The sequence below is a fragment of the Triticum dicoccoides genome, chromosome 2B, assembly GCF_002162155.2.
Source record: "Triticum dicoccoides isolate Atlit2015 ecotype Zavitan chromosome 2B, WEW_v2.0, whole genome shotgun sequence".
Taxonomy (NCBI): Eukaryota; Viridiplantae; Streptophyta; class Magnoliopsida; order Poales; family Poaceae; genus Triticum; species Triticum dicoccoides.
The window spans coordinates 26,260,212-26,282,983 of record NC_041383.1 but is presented as its reverse complement, the minus strand read 5'-3'; the positions used below and the strand labels follow the sequence as shown (position 1 = coordinate 26,282,983).

At 48.0% G+C, this 22,772-nt stretch overlaps 1 protein-coding gene, 1 long non-coding RNA gene and 1 pseudogene across 4 annotated transcripts in view; all 3 read right to left on the bottom strand.

Moving 5' to 3' along the window:
* The window catches only part of LOC119366913, a 53,686-nt gene extending 49,177 nt beyond the window's left edge, over window positions 1–4,509 (bottom strand). The window contains exons 1-2 of one of the 3 annotated variants that reach the window (XR_005176138.1): window positions 4,209–4,509; window positions 3,450–4,093 (exon numbers count right to left, since the gene is read on the bottom strand). Coding sequence is in view for 1 of the 3 variants with exons in the window: in XM_037632593.1 (XP_037488490.1) it covers window positions 4,209–4,433 (225 nt within the window). In the remaining 2 variants the exon portion in view is untranslated. Of the gene's footprint in view, window positions 1–3,449; window positions 4,094–4,208 lie in introns of those variants that run through there. The other 2 variants (XR_005176139.1, XM_037632593.1) reach the window with 2 other exon arrangements.
* A 2,033-nt stretch (window positions 4,510–6,542) lies between these two features.
* On the bottom strand, window positions 6,543–7,136 carry LOC119366912. The gene is made up of 2 exons (XR_005176137.1): window positions 6,900–7,136; window positions 6,543–6,811 (listed from the first exon to the last, which is right to left on the bottom strand). It is a non-coding gene; the product is annotated as an uncharacterized LOC119366912 (long non-coding RNA).
* A 7,548-nt stretch (window positions 7,137–14,684) lies between these two features.
* Window positions 14,685–22,772, bottom strand: part of LOC119360303 — a 38,104-nt pseudogene continuing 30,016 nt past the window's right edge.

The following is a 22,772-nucleotide window of genomic DNA, read 5'->3' as shown; positions in this document are numbered from 1 at the left end:
GTCAGGGCCGGCCCTGCTGAGAACATGGGAGAAGTCTTGTTATAAGTAATCATGTGAATTTGGTATTCTTTCGATATTTTGATGAGATGTATGTTGTCTATCCTCTAGTGATGTTATGTGAACGTCGACTACATGACACTTGATCATTGTTTGGGCCTAGGGAAGGCATTGGAAAGTAATAAGTAGATGATGGGTTGCTAGAGTGACAGAAGCTTAAACCCTATTTCATGTATTGCTTCATAAGGGCCTAATTTGGATCCATATGTTTCATGCTACGGTTAGGTTTACCTTAATTCTTCTTTCATAGTTGCGGATGCTTGCGAGAGGGGTTAATCATAAGTGGGAGGCTTGTCCAAGTAAGGACAACACCCAAGCACCGGTCCACCCACATATCAAATTATCAAAGTAACAAATGTGAATCATATGAGCGTGATGAAAACTAGCTTGACAGAAATTCCCATGTGTCGTCGGGAGCACCTTGCTTTATATAAGAGTTTGTCCAGGCTTGTCCTTTGCTACAAAAAGGATTGGGCCACCTTGCTGCACCTTGTTTACTTTTGTTACTTGTTACCCGTTACGAATTACCTTATCACAAAATTATCTGTTACTGATAATTTCAGTGCTTGCAGAGAATACCTTATTGAAAACCGCTTGTCATTTCCTTCTGCTCCTCGTTGGGTTCGACACTCTTACTTATAAAAAGGACTACGATAGATCCCCTATACTTGTGGGTCTTCATTCCTCATTTGGTAGAAGACGGTCTGTCTATTCTACAATACGCGGATGACACTATTTCATTTTTGGATCATGATCCAAAGAACAAAAGAAATCTCGAGTTGCTTTTATGTGATTTTCAGGAACTTTCTGGCCTCAAAATTAATTTTCATAGGAGTGAACTGTTTTGCTTTTGTGATGCCACAGAATCGGCACCCAAGTATGCTGAGATTTTTGGCCGCCAGCTTGGCCAATTCCCGATTCGGTACCTGGGGATCCCCATACACTATCAACGTTTAACTATCGCTCAGTGAAAGCATGTGGAAGAGAGACTTCAGAAATGATTATCCTGCTAGAAGGCGAAGCTCTTGTCTTATGAGGGGGGGGGATTAATCTTGATTAACTCTGTCCTCAACAACATGGTTTTATACATGTTGTCATTCTTTCACCTCCTAAAAGGGGTTCTTCAACGTCTCGATTACTTTAGATCTAAATTTTTTTGGCAGTGTGATAACGAATCCAAGCAATATCGACTAGCTAGGTCCATTGTATTATGTCGACCTCAAAGTCAAGGGGGACTGGGAATTCAAGACCTTGAGATTAAAAACATTGCTCTTCTCCGCAAACGACTGTACAAACTACTCACTGAGAATGAAGTATGGCAGGAAATCATTCGTAAAAAGTACGTGGGATCCAAAGCTATTTCTCAGGTCTATTAGAAACCTGGTGATTCACATTTCTGGAGTGGGGTAATGAAGGCCAAGGAATTCCTTTTCCAATTTGGAACATTCTCGGTTAGGGACGGTTCTCAGGTTTGATTGTGGGAAGACACCTGGCTAGGGACCACCCCTCTCATGGTGCAATTCCCTAGCTTGTACAGGATCGTAAGACATAAATTTGTCACAATCAAACAAGTTTTGAGACAAGAAAACCCTAATATTTATTTTGGTAGGGACCTTTTAGGACCTCGTCTAGCAGCATGGAATGAATTACTCATGCGTCTGGTGGCTATTCAGCTGTCAGGTGAACCGGATATCTTTCGATGGAAGTTGCATCAGAAGGGCAAGTTTACAGTCAAGTCCATGTATGATGCAATGGTCCATAGTGAGGTTCCAGTTGATAACAGGAAACTGTGGAAGCTCAAGATTCCTTTAAGGGTGAAATTCCTCTGGTTTCTAAATAGAGGGGTCATCTTAACTAGAGATAATTTGGCACGACGCAACTGGTAAGGTAGCAAGCAATGTGCCTTCTGCCAACATAACGAGTCCATTAAACACTTACTCTTTGATATAAGTTTGCTTGGATGGTCTAGGCCATAGTTCAAGTAGATTCAAACTTATACCCCCCCACCCCCACCCCCGCGCACGCGCGCGTAGTGCACGCAACATGTTCGGCAACTGGTTGCGGGGGATAGGTAAACAATTTTCTGCGCACATTCTTGTGGGGGTGGCTACCTTATGCTGGGCATTGTGGCTTACCAGGAATGATGTGGTTTTTAATAATAAATGTGTTTCATCTCCTACGCAGGTTATTCATATATCTACGTGATGGCTTCGTACTTGGTCTATCCTGCAGAGGCCGGAGGACATGGACCTTTTTATGATGGTGTCTACACAGCTGGAGCGTATGGTCCGGGAGGTTTTCTACCCCCATGGATGGTGGTGTGATCTCCTGATAGAGCCTGCCACAACATAGGCTACTCTAAACTTTGCTGTAATTTGATTTTTAGTTTTCAGACCTTTGGACTTGTTGGATGTGTGCATCTAGCTATGCAGATGTCGGGCCTTCTTTTGATGCGATTGTATCAACTCGATAATTTAATTCAATGAAATGCCCCTTATCGAAAAAAATAGTAAATTTAATTTTCTATTTACAAATCAGTTTAACAATTGGCAAAATTAACATAGAGCAGAAATGATAAACTTCAAAAACTTAAATATAATTATTTATATGTTCGAAGTAAATATGTTCATCTTGAAGAAAAAGCACTGTATTCCCTTAGCTAAGAGATAATCTCCTAGAAATAAGGTTAGGATAATTCTTCATTTTGTACCATATGTCATTTCTAATTCACACATTTTCTTGTTATAATTTTATCGACACATAATTTTAGGATGTCGTAACACTAATGGTATAGATATCATTTAGATGTTATCCATTCTATAATATGTCTTGCTGACTTTTCTAGATGATGTAGAAATACATAAGAAAAGACAGTCTTATCAATCAGTGTAGATGCTCTTATTTGCCTTTATGAGCATGAAATAGGATTTCCCTAGCTATAGCATGCAAATGTCACGCTACACGGTGTCACACATGCTTGATGGCACAGGTGTGCCAAAGGGAATCTAGCTGTCCAACGAGGCCCACATCACTTGTGTCAATGTCAGCCTACGAAGTCTCCGAGAAGATAAATATATACATAGGCGGTCCAACTTTTCAGAGTGTGGTCGGATCTCCATTGACACTAGACGGGTGCAATTCTAGGTTCTAAGAAAATTAAGTAGTACTTCCTCTGTTTTTATTTACTCCGCATATTAGCTTTGGTCAAAGTCAAACTTTATAAACTTTGACAAAAAATTTAGACAAAAATATTAACACATGTACAATAACAAATCAATCACATTAGATTCATTGTTGAATACACTTTCACATCGTATAGCTTTACTATTGTAAATGTTCACACTTTTAAAGTTGGCCAAAGTTTACCAAGTTTGACTTCAGTCAAACCTAATATGCAGAGTAAATAAAAACGGAGGGAGTATATGGAATGCTAGCCGGATTGCTTGTTGTCCGGAAGTTACTTACTTTCCGAAACTTTTTATTACAAGCTTAACCAATACATCAAACAGCACACACATCATTTAAATATCACACGACCAAGCAGATGCACACACACCTATAGTTACCAGCTAGGCTGTGTAGCTTGCACGTAGACCGACGGGGTCACCGTGTTATTGAACAACAACAAACATGTACACACACATATAGAGTAACCAGCTAGGCTGGGTATATAAACATATGAGGGACGTTTTGACCGACGTGGCCACCGTGTTATCGAACAACGACACACATGTACACACACACACATATATAGAGTGACCAGCCAGGCTGGGTATATACGCATATGAGGGCTCAGTTCTTGATATAGGCACCAATGGCGCTGAGGTAGTCATCGGCTTGGGCGCAGAAGGCCACGATAGAGCCATGCATGAGAGGGACGCGGAAATAAGTGTCGGATCCAGTTGTTGGTCTCACTTTTCCGAATGGTCCATGATGCCTTGGGGCGTCGGTGGTGCGGAAGGAGAGTGAGGTGATGTATTGGCCATTGGTGTAGCCAGAGAGCTCGACGACACTGCACATTTGTCAAGTGAATAGTCTGCACACATGATCACAAGACATAATTCATGCATGAATGGAGATATTAACCCCGGGATGTACATTCATGAAGCATAGTTACGATGGAGAAGTGTATTTTGACATGGACGGAGTACCTGGCTTTTCTGACCACGGAGCGGGGTGCCCCATGGACCAACCGGGATCACATTGTTTTTGCTATCGACGAAGGTGAAGCGTATGGCGTTGATGACCCCTTCGTGACCCGGTGTGCTCCAGATCTCCATGCTCCTCAGGCTTGACGGCGCGAAACTTGACAATCCGGTGATGTCGTGGACATCACCTTTTGACCCGCCAAACATGCCAACCTTCACCGTCGACATCTTGTTTTGGGAGAGATGGGTACGTAGCTAGTTGGGAGTATGTTTGTGTGGTAGACCTTTGCAGGGAAGGCTATGGCTGCTTGTCTGTTTTTCTCCTCCAAGAACAAACATGGGGACTATATTTATAGACACAATCCACAAGGGTGTGCTAGTCAAGTCAATGCCTTTATCACACCCCCGCAAAAAAGAAAAGAACAAAATGTCAATGCCTTATCATGGCGTACCTACGTACCCAGTTGCATGCCATTATGGATTCATACGGAATTTCCTATATAATTTGTTCTAGATAGGGATCCATCCATGCATCAAGTGGCGTGCACTGCTTTGGACACACGAGATCACGATGCCAGCGCTTAACGTAGGATTATGAATTTGTAATCCTGGCGCCGGCTGGTATGTAGAGGCTGCTGTTCTCTCGATCGGACTCAACTGGCCGCCTCCCTGCTTCACTTGGACGCCAAAGTGATGTCTACAGTTGTACACATCATCCAATGGCTTCTACTCGTTCCTTAATACCTTTTCTTTTCCAAGTTCAATTTTGTCTTTCAATAATGTTCGGAAATTTCAATGAATGTTCATGTTTTGCAAAAAATGTTCTGAATTTCAGAAAATGTTCCTGTTATTAAATTTTCTTTGCAAAATTTAAAAAGTGTTTGTGTTTTTTAAAAATTCGCCGTTTCCACATTTTGTTCATAAAATCAAAACATATTTGGGGACCGGTGGTACCCGGAGAAAATGTTACCCGAAGGAAAGGACTAAACCCATCTGTTCAAGTAGTTAAATCATTGTTTTAATTTTTTTTTCTAAATTTCAAAAAGATGTTCACAAATTCAGAAATTATTTAGGTTTTTGGAAAATCTAAAAAATGTGCGCGTTTTTTTGGGAAAATTATCAAAATAGAAAAAACTCACTCACAATTGTGTCCGGTTCGGTACAGTGAACGGGTCGCTACAACAACCAGACCGCCGCGGTGAACCGGGTTGCTCCTCTACCATTGCGATCCCTCCTCCCTCCGTATATGGCATTGATAAAATAGTTGCATTTTTTTGAAATATGTGTAGAAATTTCAAAAAAATGGTCAAAATAAAAAACAGAAAAAAACAGTTCATTACGGTGAACCAGGTCGGTACATTAACCAAACAACTATATTGATCCAGGTTGCTGCACCAACCAGACCGCTGCAATGGACCAGCCCAGTCGATGGCTTGTCTGTGTGAAACGACACCAAATGACCAAAGTACCGCAGTGAGCGTCACCTAGGAACTATTAGAAACAGGGGCTTCTTGGTTAAATAAAAAAAATGTCGTGGGACTTCTCAGGATGGAGATAGTAAAGCGAGATAACGGAAGATTTAAACTATTTTTCTGCTCGCGGATATGAGGCCGAGATAGTGAAGCCCAATAACCGATGGGCTTCTCTCGGGACTACAGAATAAACTTAGACCAAATTGTTCTAAGATATTTCTAAAAATAAAAAGTTCTAAGACATTCTTAAAACAATCTCAAGGGAAATAGTTCTAAACAATCCAGGTCAATTTCGTAATATTTTCAACTTGCTTCTCTCATTTCTTGCGGAGTGAATATCGCAAATCACACAAAAGACTTGTTTGAAGTCAAACTACGCAAAATTTGATCAAATTTATATTAAAAATATATTGAGATCTACAATACTAAAGTTATATAGTATGAAAATTATTTTTTTAATTTTATATTTCTGAATGTTGAAATTTTTTCCTATAAAATTGGTTAAACTTTACTTTACAAAGTATGACTTCAGACAAATTTTATATCTTTACCTATATATAATAATAAAGAAAATTGGATTTCTGGTCGCCCGTCATAGCAGTCCCTGTTTTAGTGGCAGTCGGAGAAAACGTTTCGTTCTTAAAAAAGCACCCTGCGGTTTTAGTATTCAACCTGTGGTCACGTCCAACGTGAGAAATAACAGAGTTTCTGCTCGTGCTTCCAACCGTCACGCACGCGAGCAAACTCTGTTTGGTCGTGCGTTCGTTGACTTCGTTCGTGTCATGCGTTGATTCCGTTCGTTTTTTATCCCACGTCGCTCCCTTAAAACGATTCTCATGAATTTATACACATTTACATGTTATCCTTCATATCAACCGGCCTCCTTAAAACCAACAAACTGACAGCCAATACATGGGAGAGAAAGGAACGAAGGAACCTTGGGTGAGGCAACAAAAAAAATCCTGACCATGAGAATCAGGAAAATAGGCGAAAAAGAATTAATCCCACCGGCGACGCGGACACTGGAGGTCCTTGACACGGGCATGACGGGGACGACGGGATCCGTCCGCGGCGCTCTAGATGTAGGTGGTCTGGAACGGGGGCCGAGGGCGACTTGACTAGCTTCACATCGGCCTGCAAATACACTTAACAGAATTAGATCGCGAGACGAAGAAATATGAGAGAGAGAGAGAGAGAGAGAGAGAGAGAGAGAGAGAGAGACCGGGGGGAGGGGAGCGGACGGGGATCCGGCTGCAGCGCTCCAGTGGAAAGAGACGCTGTGGAGACTCCCAAGATTGACACACGCCTGGGAACGACGCTCACCGGACAGCCGGCTCCCAGCGCGGCAAATTCCGCTGGCTCTGCAAGAGTTGAAGGAACGGATGCGCATATTAGTGGAAGCAGAAGATATGGATGGGGATGAGAGAGAGATGGAGCGAAAGAACGGGATGGGAGGACATTAGATGCATCTCGCTGGACCCAAATGGCTAAAAGCGGTGGAGGGTACACGTATCGCCTGATGGGTTGTCTACGTGCCAGCTGCTCGACCACATTTTTATCAGCTGGCTGGACACGGGAGTTGGGCGTTTGCCCTTTTAGTGCAAAAGAAAAATCATCGGAATGAATTTGAAATAAAAAAACCTTCGATAAAAAAAACTACATGATCAAAAATCATTAAAATTCGGATATTTTGATAATGTTATAAAATACTATAGATGAATTATTAAACTCTCAAAGAGTATATAAGGGCATCTTCAACGTCAACCCTCAAAATGCCCGCAACTGTCCGGAACATTCGGATATACTTTTTTTTTCGTAAACCGGAAACAAACGGTGACTTTGTTGGCGTCCGGACCGCTACCATGCTCAATTCTGACTGCCCTAGCCCACCCAAAAACCCTTCCCTCCCCATGTCCCTTCTCGACTGAAGTGGCCAGCGCCGCTACACAGCACCACCGGTGCGCATTCATGCCGCCCACCATTAACCACCCTGCCGCTTGCCTTGTCCACCGCTACCTAATTGAAGTCCAGCCTCACCCATCCTCCTTCGCTCCCTTTCTCCTCTCCGCACGACGCCTGTCATGGCCTCCTCGAGCTCCAAAGCCAATTGGGACAGTCTCTCGTCCGAGTAGAAGACGGAGATCACCGCCATTGCTGCCGGCTGGCAGGCTAGCGGGGCAGACGAAGGCCGGCGTTGCGGACGTCCCAATGGAGGACGCGACCGACAATGAGCTAGCGTCACCCCCTCGCCGGTCCATGTCGGCATTGTTAGCTTTCTGTAATCTCTATTGTCACGATAGTTAGCTTTGTTTTCTGTTAATAATGCATGGCCGCATGTGGCGCGTGCAAGTAGCTAGGACGGGCGTGCTGCACTCTGCACACGATCCCGCGGTTTACCTGTTCTCCCGATCCGCAATAGCTGTGTGACGAGGCCGTGGGATGGCACGGCAGAATCAGATCATGGCCAGCAGATCGGGAGGTAGCTAGCGAGTTGACAACTGCTGTAACAAGAGATATAGCAGACGGGAATAACAGAAAACGCTGCAGCTTGTGGTGCGGCACAAAAACTATTGTCTTCTTCCTTCTGCCTCTCTCTGAACTTCTTCAGATTAGCGGCTACTGTAGCGATTTCGACAACAACAGTTGGCATCAGAGCAGCAGGTGTTTGATCTTGCGCCTGGTTGATCGAGTGGTGTTTGATCCACTGCGGTCATGTCGGACTCGGAAACGGAGGAGAAGAAGAGCAAGTCACCGTCGTCCAAGGCGCCGCTCGCGCGCCTCACCGGCAGCGGCAGCGGTGAGGTCCGCGTGGTGGAGCGCGTCGTGCGCGAGGAGACGGGGACGTCGATGATGCTGACGCGCACCAACTACCAGGAGTGGGCGCTGGTGATGCAGGTAAAGCTGCAGGTCGCCCGCGTCTGGCCTGCGGTGACCGGCGATGCCGCCGACGAGAATGATGACCGGCGCGCGCTGCAGATCCTTCTTACCGGCGTCCCGCCGGAGATGCTGCGCGTGCTGGCCGCCAAGGACACAGCGAAGAAGGCATGGGAGACAATCAAGACCATGCGCATGGGCAGCGAGCGCGCCCGCGAGGCCAAGGCGCAGGTGCGCCGGCGGGAGTTCGAAGATCTCAGGTTCAAGGACGGCGAGTCCGTCGAGGACTTCGGGCTGCGGCTTTCGGCCCTTGTCGCCGATTTGGAGCTGTACGGCGACACGGTCTCCGAACACAAGGCGGTGCAGAAATTTCTTCGCGTGGTGCCGCGGAGGTACCGCCCGATGGCCATGGCGATCGAGTCCCTGATCGATCTGAAAACCATGACCATCGAGGAGCTCGTCGGCCGCCTCTCCGCCTGCGAGGACCACTACGACCTCGACGATGGAGCGCAGAACGCCGGGCGTCTCTTGCTCACTCATGAGGAGTGGCTGGCCCGTGAGAAGGCGGGCGGTGGCGGAGGCTCGTCGTCAAGCGGTGGCGGCGGCGACACCAGCAAGAGCAAGGCGATCGGCAAGGCCAAGGCCCAGGGCGCTGGCAAGAGCATACCGGGCAACGCCGGGTCAGGCGGCTCTGGCGGATCCGGCGGGAAGAAAAAGAAAGGAAAGTGCCACCATTGTGGCATCCCAGGGCACTGGAAGAAGGAGTGCAGGACCTGGCTGCGGGAGCAGGAACAAGCGGGCAAGCGAGAACAGGCCAACTTAGTGCGCGTCGGCGACGAACACGACCAGGGCTTGTTCATGGCCATGGTCACCGGCATCAGCACCACCCACGTCGTCGCGCCGCAGGCCGTCTACCTCAACGAGGAGAAGCTCGTCCCCGTGCCATTGCCGGAGGGCGTGTGGTACTTCGACACAGGGGCGAGCAACCACATGACTGGCGAGCGGCACGTGTTCGCGACGCTGGACGAGACCGTGCATGGCACTGTCAAGTTCGGGGACGGATCGACCGTGGCGATACGCGGACGTGGCTCCGTCGTGTTCCGCGGCCAGAGTGGTGACCAGCGGGCACTCACTGGGGTGTTCTACATCCCGAGCCTGCGGAGTAACATACTCTCCGTGGGTCAGCTCGATGAGGGCGGGTGCACGGTCGACATCAAGGACGGCATCATGACGATCCAGGATTCAGTGCGGCGCGTCCTAGCCCGCGTCAAGCGCACGGCGACGCGCCTGTACACCGGCGTACTCACGATCGACACGCCCACCTGTTTGCTCTCGAAGAGCAACGACGTGACCTGGCGGTGGCATGCACGCCTGGGTCATCTTCACTTCCGGGCGCTGCGTGCCATGTCCACCAAGGGCATGGTCAAGGGCATGCCGGAGATCGACCGCGTGGCGGAGTACTGCGATGGTTGCGTGCTCGGGAAGCAGCACAGATCGTCGTTCCCGCGGGCCACGGAGTACCGAGCAGAAAAGGGCCTGGAGCTCGTCCACACCGACTTGTGCGGTCCGATATCGCCGGCGACACCGAGAGGTAACAAGTATTTTATCCTCATCGTTGACGATCACAGCCGCTATATGTGGGTGGAGCTTCTGAAGTCGAAGGATGAAGCGTTCGACCGTTTCAAACGGATCAAGGCCATAGCCGAGGCGGAGGGGCAATGCAAACTACGCGCGTTCCGGTCGGACCGGGGCGGCGAGTTCAACTCCGACGAGTTTGCGGAGTTCTGCATCAACCACGGCGTCAAGCACTTCACCACGGCCCCGTACACGCCCCAACAAAATGGGGTTGTCGAACGCCGCAACCAAACCGTCGTCGAGATGGCACGGTGCATGCTAAAGAGCATGGCCATGCCGGCGCTCTTCTGGGCGGAGGCGGTGAGGACGGCCGTGTACATCCTCAACAGGACGCCGACGAGAAGCCTCACCGGAGTGACGCCATACGAAGCATGGCGCGGACGACCGCCCACGGTGCAGCACATGCGCACATTTGGCTGCACGGTGCATGTCAAGAGAACCGGCCCCGGCATCACAAAGCTCTCCGATCGCTCAATGCCCATGGTGTTTGTTGGCTATGAAGAAGGCACAAAAGGGTACAGGGTGTATGATCCCAGTACTAACAAGGTGCAGGTGACGCGTGATGTGCTGTTCGAGGAGAACAGGCCGTGGAACTGGGAGGCTCACAACGCGCCGAGCGTGGTCAGCGCGCCGCGCACATTCACCGTCGAGTACATCACCGAGCACGGCACCACGGAGGTCGACACGGGAGAGACGTTCACCTGCACGCCGCGCTCCGTGACGACCGCGGCGCCCGCGACGCCGGTGTCGCGCACTCCGGGCACGCATGACGCCGGGCCCTCCACTCCAGCGGCGGAGCCAAATTCGCCAGAGTTGAACACACCCGTGGCGACTAGAGATGCAAAGTGGGTCACGCCACTCACGCACGACGATGGGTGTGACGTGGAGAGTGGGCAACCACGCCGCTACCGGCGGACGTCCGAGGTGATGGCAGACACGGAGGAGGAGGCCGTCTACGACCAGTTCGACTGCTGCTTGCTCGTGCGCTGCTTGTTCAGTGCCGAGGAGCCGCGGGATGTGGACGAGGCCCTCACGGACAAGGCATGGAAGGGCGCCATGGACAGCGAGATGCAGTCCATCAACGACAACAACACCTGGGAGCTTGTCTCGCTGCCTGCCGGACACAAAGCAATCGGGCTCAAGTGGGTGTACCGAGTCAAGCGCGATCCGGCGGGCAACATTGTCAAGCACAAAGCCCGTCTTGTCGCCAAGGGATATGTACAGCGTCAGGGGGTGGACTTTGAGGAAGTTTTCGCTCCCGTGGCACGGATGGAAACTGTCAGACTGCTGCTCGCGCTCGCCGCGCACTCTGGTTGGGAAGTTCATCACATGGACGTAAGGTCGGCATTTCTGAATGGCGAGCTCAGTGAAGAGGTTTACGTGGCACAACCACCGGGATACGTCATCGCTGGCAAGGAGCAGAGTGTGTTGAAGTTGCGGAAGGCACTGTATGGCCTGCGACAGGCTCCACGAGCATGGTATGCAAAGTTTGATGATTCCATGGCGTCATTGGGTTTTACTCGCAGCCCTCTCGAGCATGCAGTGTATCGCCGCGGTGACAAGCAATCCTTCTTGCTGGTGGGTGTCTATGTAGATGATCTTGTCATCACAGGGACAAGCCTGACAGAGATCGAGGAATTCAAGCGACAGATGTGCCAGTTATTTCAGATGAGCGATCTTGGCCGTCTCAGTTACTATCTGGGCATAGAAGTGGAACAAGGAGATGGGGTGATCACACTCAAACAGCAGAGCTACGCCGGAAAGATCCTGGAAGTGGCCGGTATGAGTGATTGCAACAGCTGCACCACTCCCATGGAGTGCAGACTGAAGCTGATCAAGGAAGACGGGGGTAAACCTGCAGATGCAACACTGTATCGCAGAGTTATTGGCAGTCTTCGCTACCTGGTAAATACCCGTCCTGACATAGCTCATGCAGTTGGGATTGTCAGCCGTTTCATGGAGAAGCCAAGTACTCATCATTGGGCAGCCGTCAAACAAATTCTGCGTTACATAAAGGGCACAATGAGCTATGGCTGTACCTACAGAGCAGGAAATGGCGATGCACACTTGCTTGGGTTCAGTGATTCTGATCATGGGGGAGATGTTGGAGATCGGAAGAGCACTTCAGGTCAGGTCTTCTTCCTCGGTAAGAATCTGATCACATGGAGCTCCCAGAAACAGAGAATTGCCGCTCTCTCCTCTTGTGAAGCAGAATATGTGGCAGCATGTGCAGCTACTTGTCAGGGTGTATGGCTCAACAGTCTGCTAGCAGACATGAAGGGAGAAACACCGAAGAGCTTCAAACTGATGGTGGACAATAAATCAGCGATTGAGCTAAGCAAAAACCCTGTTCACCATGACCGCAGCAAGCACATTGACATCAAGTTTCACTATATCCGTGACTGTATGGATGCCGGAAAAGTGCAAATTGATCATGTGGGCACCAAGGACCAACTAGCTGATCTTCTGACGAAGGCGTTGGGCAGGGTGTAGTTCATCGAGCTGCGGCAGCGTCTGGGAGTGGCTAAGATTGGAGATGGACAAAGAGATTAAGGGGGTGAAATGTTAGCTTTCTGTAATCTCTATTGTCACGATAGTTAGCTTTGTTTTCTGTTAATAATGCATGGCCGCATGTGGCGCGTGCAAGTAGCTAGGACGGGCGTGCTGCACTCTGCACACGATCCCGCGGTTTACTTGTTCTCCCGATCCGCAATAGCTGTGTGACGAGGCCGTGGGATGGCACGGCAGAATCGGATCATGGCCAGCGGATTGGGAGGTAGCTAGCGAGTTGACAACTGCTATAACAAGAGATATAGCAGACGGGAATAACAGAAAACGCTGCAGCTTGTGGTGCGGCACAAAAACTACTGTCTTCTTCCTTCTGCCTCTCTCTGAACTTCTTCAGATTAGCGGCTACTGTAGCGATTTCGACAACAACAGGCATCTCCATGGATGATGCTCGTGCTCACTACAGCGAAATGGTGTTGGCCGAGCAGGAGGCCTTATTCCAGTAGGCGGAGCCGACCATGAGTACAACCCCCGCCTCCTCGATGAGCACCGAAGTATGGTGGAGCACCTCGCCGCTGTCACGACAATCACGACGAGCGTGGACTAGCCGAGCAGGAGGCGCTAGTCGACTCCTATCGCACCGCTTGCCAAATCCGTCGTGACCGCTGGAGGTATCACCAACGTCAGGCAGGGCTAGAAGCCGCCTTCAAGAAGATCGACGATGTGGTCGGCGAAGTCTACGGCAAGAGCAAGGACGAGGGTGACACCGCCAGCTCTGTCACACACGCGCCCCAGCGCATGACAATTAAGTCGGCACGTCCAAGGGCGCCGACGGTGGCAAGGAAGAGTAGCGCATGAAGGGTCGCTGACGCTCTGGTCTCAGGAAGGCCACCGCCCTTTCATCAGCCGATTAGCCGCTTGCAGGCTGCTGAGGCGGAGGCTACAAGGTGGAGTTAGAGTTTCAGTTCCCGGGGCTCATGGCAGGCCGAAAATGGGCGAACAAGGGTCGACGGTCATTTAGACTAGGTTTAGAGTACGGTTTAGTTCAAATATGTCAAAATGTAATTAGTTTCCTCCAGTCAAGATGAAAAGCAACATGTTTTATCTAAAGGTTATTCAAGTATGAATTATCTAAAAGTTATCCAATTATGAATTAATATCGTCCTGTTTGTCTAAATATCCCTCAAATTTGTTCACTTTCGTTAGATTTCTTCCGAAATGCAACCAGACATATACAGATAGCATCGGACGACCTCCTCCCACATATGTGGTCCGGTCTTCCCAGTTCGCGGATGGATGCGGTGTCTATTTTACAGGTCGGTGTTGGAGATGTCATAAGAATCACATTGCATATTTCTCTCGCTAAAAGACTATTTCCATGCACCTGTAAGAATCAAATTGTATGTTGACTACTCAATGCATCACTACTTTTTCATTCGATGGAAGTACAGAGTTTAAGCATGCATCGATGAAGGACGGTAGGGTGGCTTCTCAGATCAAGACTTCATGATCCAAATAAGGATAATTCAACCCGTGGCAACACATCCAGGATAACCTTATTTCCAGGTTTGTCAGAATTGAATATTAGTGAAGCGTAGTGGCAAGCGAATCAGGTTTGTCAAATTTTCCCTGTTGCAACACACGGGCATATGTACTAGTGCAGACTAAAAAGCAATGAAGAGTTCTAGTCCACAACCCTTTTTCAATTTTTGGACAACCCGATGCCACCCGCCAAAGTTTGACAAGTCTCGACGCATCGATATTAAAAGGAACATCTTCTCTTTGGAAAGCAAGTAAGCAGCTTGAAGCATGGTTTAATCCACGAAACTGATAGCACAGGGTACAGGTTCAGTCCCAGATTCTTGGACTACCAAACGATAGGCCGTTTCAAGCCATGAATTTAATCCCAACCTTGGTCCGCCGCTGAAGCCATCACCTGTGCTTCAAACATGGCACCAGAAAATTACTTTGCATGCGCGTCGACAATCAGTCACGCCGTGACCGTGCTTACCGCGCTCATGAACTCCTCGTCGGCGACGAGCCTCGCGAGCACCTCCGGCGAGAGCCACACCCCGAGAGCCATGCTTCCTCCGCCGTCTCTACCCTCGAACACCGTCGCCGTCCCGCCCATCTTGTTCGCACGGCCACTCCGCACGCCCACCGGCCGGCCCCACCCGAAGTCGTTCCGGTACACGTCGAACCGCGGCGAGCTCCCCGTCACCATCTTTGCCGTGGCCGTTGGGCGCGCACGCAAGAAGTAATGCTCTTGCGGCCAGGATGCATGTCTGTCTCTCTGAGTTGCCACGTCGAAGGAACCCACCGCTCTGTTCAGCAGCGACGCGGCCGAACCCAGCCCCCTTTCTAGGATCTCGCCGGCGGTCGACACCGCCTCGGCGCGTGCAACGGCGTTGCCAGCGTACGCCGCTGGCAGGCCATGCACGCGGCCCTGATATCCGACGAGGATGACGTACGTTGTGCTGTGGTCCGGTGACAATCTCCTGGCTCGGGTCACCGCGATCCATAGGTGCGCGAGCACGGCCTGCAACGAGGAGATGGTGCTGCTGCCACCGCCCACCGCTGGTGCCGGAGATCTCGGCGTTCGCCTTCGCTTTGAGCTTCTGTACCATCTCAGCAGAGAAATTGAGGAAGCATTCATCCTTCACTGATGTACGCCGGTTGACGGGAATATCCTCCAGCTTGCCGAAGGGCACAGGAACAGGAACAGGGCAGCCGTCGAGGAACCACCTCCGCTGCACGGGCCAAGGCAAGGAGATGTCAGCTCCATCACTCCGACGGCTGATCTCTGACCAGGTGTTGAAGAGGTGCCAGAGGGCCGTCCCGTCGGAGACAGCGTGGTTGAGCGACATGCCGACGACGACGCCGTCAGCGAGCTCGGTGACCTGCACGGCCAGGAGCGGGTGGGAGTCCACAGCTTCGTCCAGGCCATGCAGCCCGTCGAGCGGGAAGAAGGACCGGACCACCGCCGGAGTATAAAGCGGCTTGGTTATATCGGCCACGGTGACACCCGGCGCCACAGCGTGGACAAACTCGGCGCCCTCCATGCTGCAGCGGAGGGAGACGGCGATGCTCCCATCCAAGTCGGTGGAATTTCGGCTAGAAATTTTGGCAGCATAACGCGTTGGTGAGGAAGCATCCAAATCAATAAGAATGATGATTTCATATTCATTTCAAAATTTGTTCATGCCCTCCAAGTCAGCCCAGTACAGTGGATGAACCTTACCCCTACAAAATCATTTACAAACATCTAGCAAGCTAATCCAACACCACCACAAACTAAACAGAAAAGCTTCCACTACCCACCGCTGGCCCTTCCTTCCTTGTGTTGTCATTCTTCTCTTTGAATGAATGGTCACAACACAGGTATCGACGCAAAAATAGCACATGCATCAACAACAGCGGCATGGGAGGGCATTGACCAACATGTGGCGGCAGCGACGACCTAACATGTTGCATCCGACCTGAGACCTTCCCAGGTGCCGCAACACCCATTTTGAAGCCCTTGGGTTGGCGGAGCAGTTGCAAACATTGTGTGCGGCCTATGCTTCCGAGATACTGCGTTATTCTCTGCAACCAACCTCTCTGCCAACATATAACAAGAGTTAATAAAACATCTCTGCGTGAAGGAAGAAAGTCACAAGTTAAGAGAAAGTAGTAGTAACAAGACCTTCAAATCAAGATCTCTGGTCAACTATGTAAAAATGCCTCCAGTGAACATTTCAACCAATAAGATCAACATCCATCATGTTTACGAAATGATGAAATACTCAGAAGGAAATCACTTTGAGCAAAGTTGAACAAAGGAACAGAAAAAGGCGTAGGAATTGGGTGGAATGCAAACGAAACCCTACAGGCTTCCTTTGGTCTTGGTGGATGTACTGTTTCCCATAAAAAACCCTTCCCTTTCCTAACGAAACCGTACAGACTTCACAGGAAATTTTTCATATCATCTAATCTCATTGCTACACACCACAATCTACCCTCCATTCTTTGTATCCCATCCTTTCCAGTAGACTAGTCTCCAATGTAAAACAAGGAAAGGCAGCCAGTTATGCAATGCCCATACTAAAACTAGTGATGGCAGGAAAAGTGCTCCAGTGGACCAAGAGTCCATTGTTGGCTAAAGTCAGCCGTAGAATAATAAGCTGCTCCAAATGATAGGAGTCTGAGCAAAGAAAAGCCAAGCACAAGAATATCAAGCTACAATACAGACCAGACAACCTACAAAAACTATCAATAACAGGAAGCAAAATTCGTCTCCGTGCATACCTCTTGGACCACACTATTCCCAGGAGGTAGGGGTCATCTCACGAGTCTCAATGCCAAGTGATCAAGGAAAATCTCCTTCACATCTCCACGGAGAATGCCGACCTTATTAGCTCTGTTGTTATAAGCTTTGGCAGATCAACTACAGAGTTGCAAACTGTGTGTATGGCCTATGCTTCCGAGATCATGCCAACATATAACAACAGAGCTAATAAAACTATGCGTGAAGGAAGAAAGTCACAAGCTAAGAAAAAAGTAGTGATAATAAGATCTTCATATCAACACAGCCTTCTACCGAATATAGGCAGCGGTGGTGGTAATAGCAGGTGACAACTATGTAAAAATGCCTCCAGTGAACATTTCAATGCATAAGATCAAGATCCATCATGTTTACCAAATGTTTGATGAAATACTCGGAAGCAAATCAATAAAGGACCAACGGAACAGTAGATCCACATTGATGAGAATCAATAAAACGACCAAAGGAACAATAGATGGTCAAGTGGACAGTACAAGATCAAGAAGAACCAGCAAGTGTGTGCTACTAGAAAGCATATCTTTTCTCCTTGTTTTAATTCTGAAAACAGAAGGACTAGAGTGGCAACTAGAAAGAAAGAAGCACATATATAGAGATGGATAACAACATCAATTGTTTCCCGATACCAGGCATTCACTAGTAGAAAAGGGGGCAATGGTCCAGGCCGGGTCAGTCCATTAGTCCCGGTTCAATCCAGAACCGGCACCAATGGGGGCATTGGACCCGTTTGTGAGCCCCGGGGGCCAGCCGGGTCACGTGGGCCATTGGTCCCGGTTCGTCTGGTCCTTTTGGTCCCGGTTGGTGGGACGAACCGGGACCAATGTGCCTTGGTCCTGGCCCACCACCATTGGTCCCGGTTGGTGGCCTGAACCGGGACCAAAGGCTTCCCTTTAGTCCCGGTTCAAGCCACGAACCGGGACCAACTAATTGCCTATATATACCCCTCGCCCGTGAGCAGAGCACTCTCACTGCTCTGTTTTTCGTGGCCGACGAGGAGAGAGCTTTGTGGTGCTCTAGCTCACCTCCTATGCACACGAGGTGTTCGATGGAATACCCGAGCCACACTACTTAAGCTTTCTCCTCTCCAAGCTCGACCTCCAACCTCCATTTTCCTCAATATTTGTCTAGGTTTAGCGGTCCGTCACGTCCCGTCCCCGTCTTCACCGTCGTCGATCGCCCGCGCCGATCTCGTCGCCGGCACCACCGTGGTGAGCCTCTTGTTCTTATCTTCTTTCTGAAAGGAAAAAAAATATTCTTACTTGTATGTTTATATAGATACTTGTATAATTTTCTTACTTTTATTATTGCATCTTATATAGTGCGATGGTTTTGGTATCCGCCCCCGTCGGCCCTCGTCCTGTCTATGATTCGGATGTGGTATATATTATCTTTTCATAACTATTGGTTCAGCTATTGTTTATGACAATTATGCCGACCAACGTGACATTGATTTTATTTATCTAGGAGGTTGTTGAACCGGAAATTCCAACTGACCCTATTGTTTAGAGGTTAAATTTAGTTGAAGAAGAAAACAATTTCTTGAAGGAAAAAATTAGAAAAATTGAGGAGGAGAAGATGATATTGGAGTTGCATGTTGCGGATGTCGTGGATGATCACAAGATCAAGATGGATGCAATGCGCTTGAAAATTAGAAAGATTAAGAATATGCCATTCATACCGAGGCTTGGTATCATTATGTCGTTGGATCAGTTGTTACATTGGTTGCGATTATGATCGCATTTGTTTTCGCATTGAAATGTTTTACATAGTTTCAATGTATGGTTTAATTAATTTAGATGCTCTGGAGAGCTTTATGTTGTTAGATGAGAACTATGTATGTACTTTGGTTTTAATGTGATGATGAACTTCTATTAATTTGGTCACTTAATTATCTATTCATGATGTTCTGTAATGATTTTTGACACACTTAATTATATATAATGCACGCAGATGAACCGACAATGGATGTACGGTTCAAGACACACCTCCGAGTACATTAAGGGCGTGCATGAATTTCTCAAAGTGGCTGAGGCAAACAAGCAGAATGGTTTTATGTGTTGTCCATGCCCTATATGTGGGAATACGAAGTCTTACTCTGACCGGAAAATCCTTCACACCCACCTGCTTTACAAGGGTTTCATGCCACACTATAATGTTTGGACGAGGCACGGAGAAATAGGGGTTATGATGGAAGACGGCGAAGAAGAAAAGTACGATGACAACTATGAGCCCCCTGAATACGATGATGCAACTGAAGATCAAGAGGAACCAGACGATGTGCATGATGATGCTGCAACAGGCGAAGCTGCTGAAGATCAAGAGGAACCAGACGATGTGCCCGATGATGATGATCTCCGCCAGGTCATTGTCGATGCAAGGACGCAATGCGAAAGTCAAAAGGAGAAGCTGAAGTTCGATCGCATGTTAGAGAACCACAAAAAAAGGTTGTCCCCAATTGCGAAGATGGCAACACAAAGCTTGGTACCGTACTGGAATTGCTGCAGTGGAAGGCAGAGAATGTTGTGCCTGACAAAGGATTTAAGAATCTATTGAAAATATTGAAGAAGAAGCTTCCAAAGGATAACGAATTACCCGACAGTACATACGCAGCAAAGAAGGTCGTATGCCCTCTAGTATTGGAGGTGCAGAAGATACATGCATGCCCTAATGACTGCATCCTCTACCGCGGTGCGTACAAGGATCTGAACGCATGCCCGGTATGCGGTGCATTACGGTATAAGATCAGATGAGATGACCCTGGTGATGTTGACGGCGAGCCCCCTAGGAAGAGGGTTCCTGCGAAGGTGATGTGGTATGCTCCTATAATACCACAGTTGAAATGTATGTTCAGAAACGGAGAGCATGCCAAGTTGATGCGATGGCACATTGAGGACCATAAGAAAGACGGGAAGTTGAGAGCACCCGCTGACGGGTCGCAGTGGAGAAAAATCGAGAGAAAGTACTGGGATGAGTTTGCAAGTGATCCAAGGAACGTATGGTTTGCTTTAAGTGCGGATGGCATTAATCCTTTCGGGGAGCAGAGCAGCAATCACAGCACCTGGCCCGTGACTCTATGTATGTATAACCTTCCTCCTTGGATGTGCATGAAGCGGAAGTTCATTATGATGCCAGTTCTCATCCAAGGCCCTAAGCAACCCCGCAACGACATTGATGTGTACCTAAGGCCATTAGTTGAAGAACTTTTACAGCTGCGGAATGGAAATGGTGTACGTACGTGGGATGAGCACAAACAGGAGGAATTTCACCTAAAGGCGTTGTTGTTCGTGACCATCAACGATTGGCCCGCTCTCAGTAACCTTTCAGGACAGACAAACAAGGGATACCACGCATGCACGCACTGTTTACTTGACACCGATAGTACATACCCGGGAAGTTGCAGGAAGAATGTGTACCTGGGCCATCGTCGATTTCTTCCGACCAACCATCAATGTCGAAAGAAAGGCAAGCATTTCAAAGGCGAGGAAGATCACCGGACGAAGCCCGCCATGCGTACTGGTGATCACGTACTTGCTATGGTCAATGATTTACACGTAATCTTTGGAAAGGGTCCCGACGGACTAGCTGTTCCGAGTGACGCTGGGGGACACGCACCCATGTGGAAGAAGAAATCTATATTTTGGGACCTACCCTACTGGAAAGACCTAGAGGTCCGCTCTTCGATCGACGTGATGCATGTGACGAAGAACCTTTGCGTGAACCTGCTAGGCTTCTTGGGCGTGTATGGGAAGACAAAAGATACAGCAGAGGCACGGGAGGACCTGCAATGTTTGCACAAAAAAGACGACATGCCTCCAAAGCAGTATGAAGGTCCTGCCAGCTATGCTCTTACCAAAGAAGAGAAGGAAATCTTCTTTGAATGCCTGCTCAGTATGAAGGTCCCGACTGGCTTCTCGTCGAATATAAAAGGAATAATAAATATGTTAGAGAAAAAGTTTCAGAACCTAAAGTCTCATGACTGCCACGTGATTATGACGCAACTGCTTCCGGTTGCATTGAGGGGGCTTCTATCGGAAAACATCCGATTAGCCATTGTGAAGCTATGTGCATTCCTCAATGCAATCTCTCAAAAGGTGATCGATCCAGAAATCATACCAAGGCTGAGGAGTGATGTGGTGCAATGTCTTGTCAGTTTCGAGCTGGTATTCCCACCATCCTTCTTCAATATCATGACGCACGTCCTAGTTCATCTAGTTGACGAGATTGTCATTCTGGGCCCCGTATTTCTACACAATATGTACCCCTTTGAGAGGTTCATGGGAGTCCTAAAGAAATATGTCCGTAACCGCGCTAGGCCAGAAGGAAGCATCTCCATGGGCCATCAAACAGAGGATGTCATCGGGTTTTGTGTTGACTTTATTCCTGGCCTTAAGAAGATAGGTCTCCCTCAATCGCGGTATGAGGGAAGACTGACTGGAAAAGGCACGCTTGGAAGGGACTCAATAATATGCAGGGACGGATATTCTTGGTCTCAAGCACGCTACACAGTTCTACAGAACTCTACCTTGGTGACCCCGTATGTCGATGAACACAAGAACAGTCTGCGCTCCAAACACCCGGAGCAGTGCGACGATTGGATTACATGTGAACACATCAGGACTTTCAGCAGCTGGTTGGAAGCACGTCTCAGAGGTGACAACACTGTTTGTGATGAGTTGTACTTGTTGTCCAGGGGACCATCTTCGACTGTTGCGATTTGGAAAGGATACGAGATAAATGGGAATACATTTTACACGATTGACCAAGATCAAAAGAGCACCAACCGAAACAGCGGTGTCCACTTTGATGCAACAACCGAGAGGGGAAAGGACACATATTATGGTTACATAGTGGACATATGGGAACTTGACTACGGACATGGTTTTAAGGTCCCTTTGTTTAAGTGCAAATGGGTCAATCTGTCAGGAGGCGGGGTACAGGTAGACCCACAGTACGGAATGACAACAGTGGATCTGAAAAATCTTGGGTACACTGACGAACCGTTCGTCCTAGCCAATGATGTGGCACAGGTTATCTATGTGAAGGACATGTCTACCAGACCGAGAAAAAGAAAAGATAAGGAAGCGAATACATCATACGATGAGCCAAAGCGCCACATAGTTCTTTCAGGAAAAAGGGACATCGTGGGAGTGGAGGGCAAGACAGACATGTCTGAATGAAAAGTTTCATGAAATTCCTCCCTTCAAAGTCAAGGTTGACCCCAGCATCCTGATAAGCGATGAAGATTATCCATGGTTACGGCGCAATAAGCAAATGACACAAGCAAAGAAAAAGTAAAGACTTTCTCCCGCAACTATTATGATGATACCATGCCAACTTTGTAACACACGAGTATGATACTATTGTCCGTTTTGTACATGCACATGCTATGTGGGTGAATTTATGATACCATGCCAACTTTCAACTTTTTCATAGTTCATTTGAAATGCTTTAATGTCTTATGGTCCGGCCCTCGTAATAATTAAAAATAGCTACAATAAGTATTTTGTTGTAAGTAGAAACAAAATAAAATAAATAAAGCAAGAAAGGAAAAAAAACAAAAAAAGTGTTTTCAAATTTGAAAACTAATGGCACTAACAGAAAGTTTATAATTTTTCTAAAACTAAAAGCAAAAAGAATTTAAAAATAAAGCAAAAAACAAAAGAAAATAAATAATGCAGAAAACAAAACAAAAAAACAATTAAAAATAGCAACAATAAGTATTTTGTTGTAAGTACAAACAAATTAAAATAAATAAAG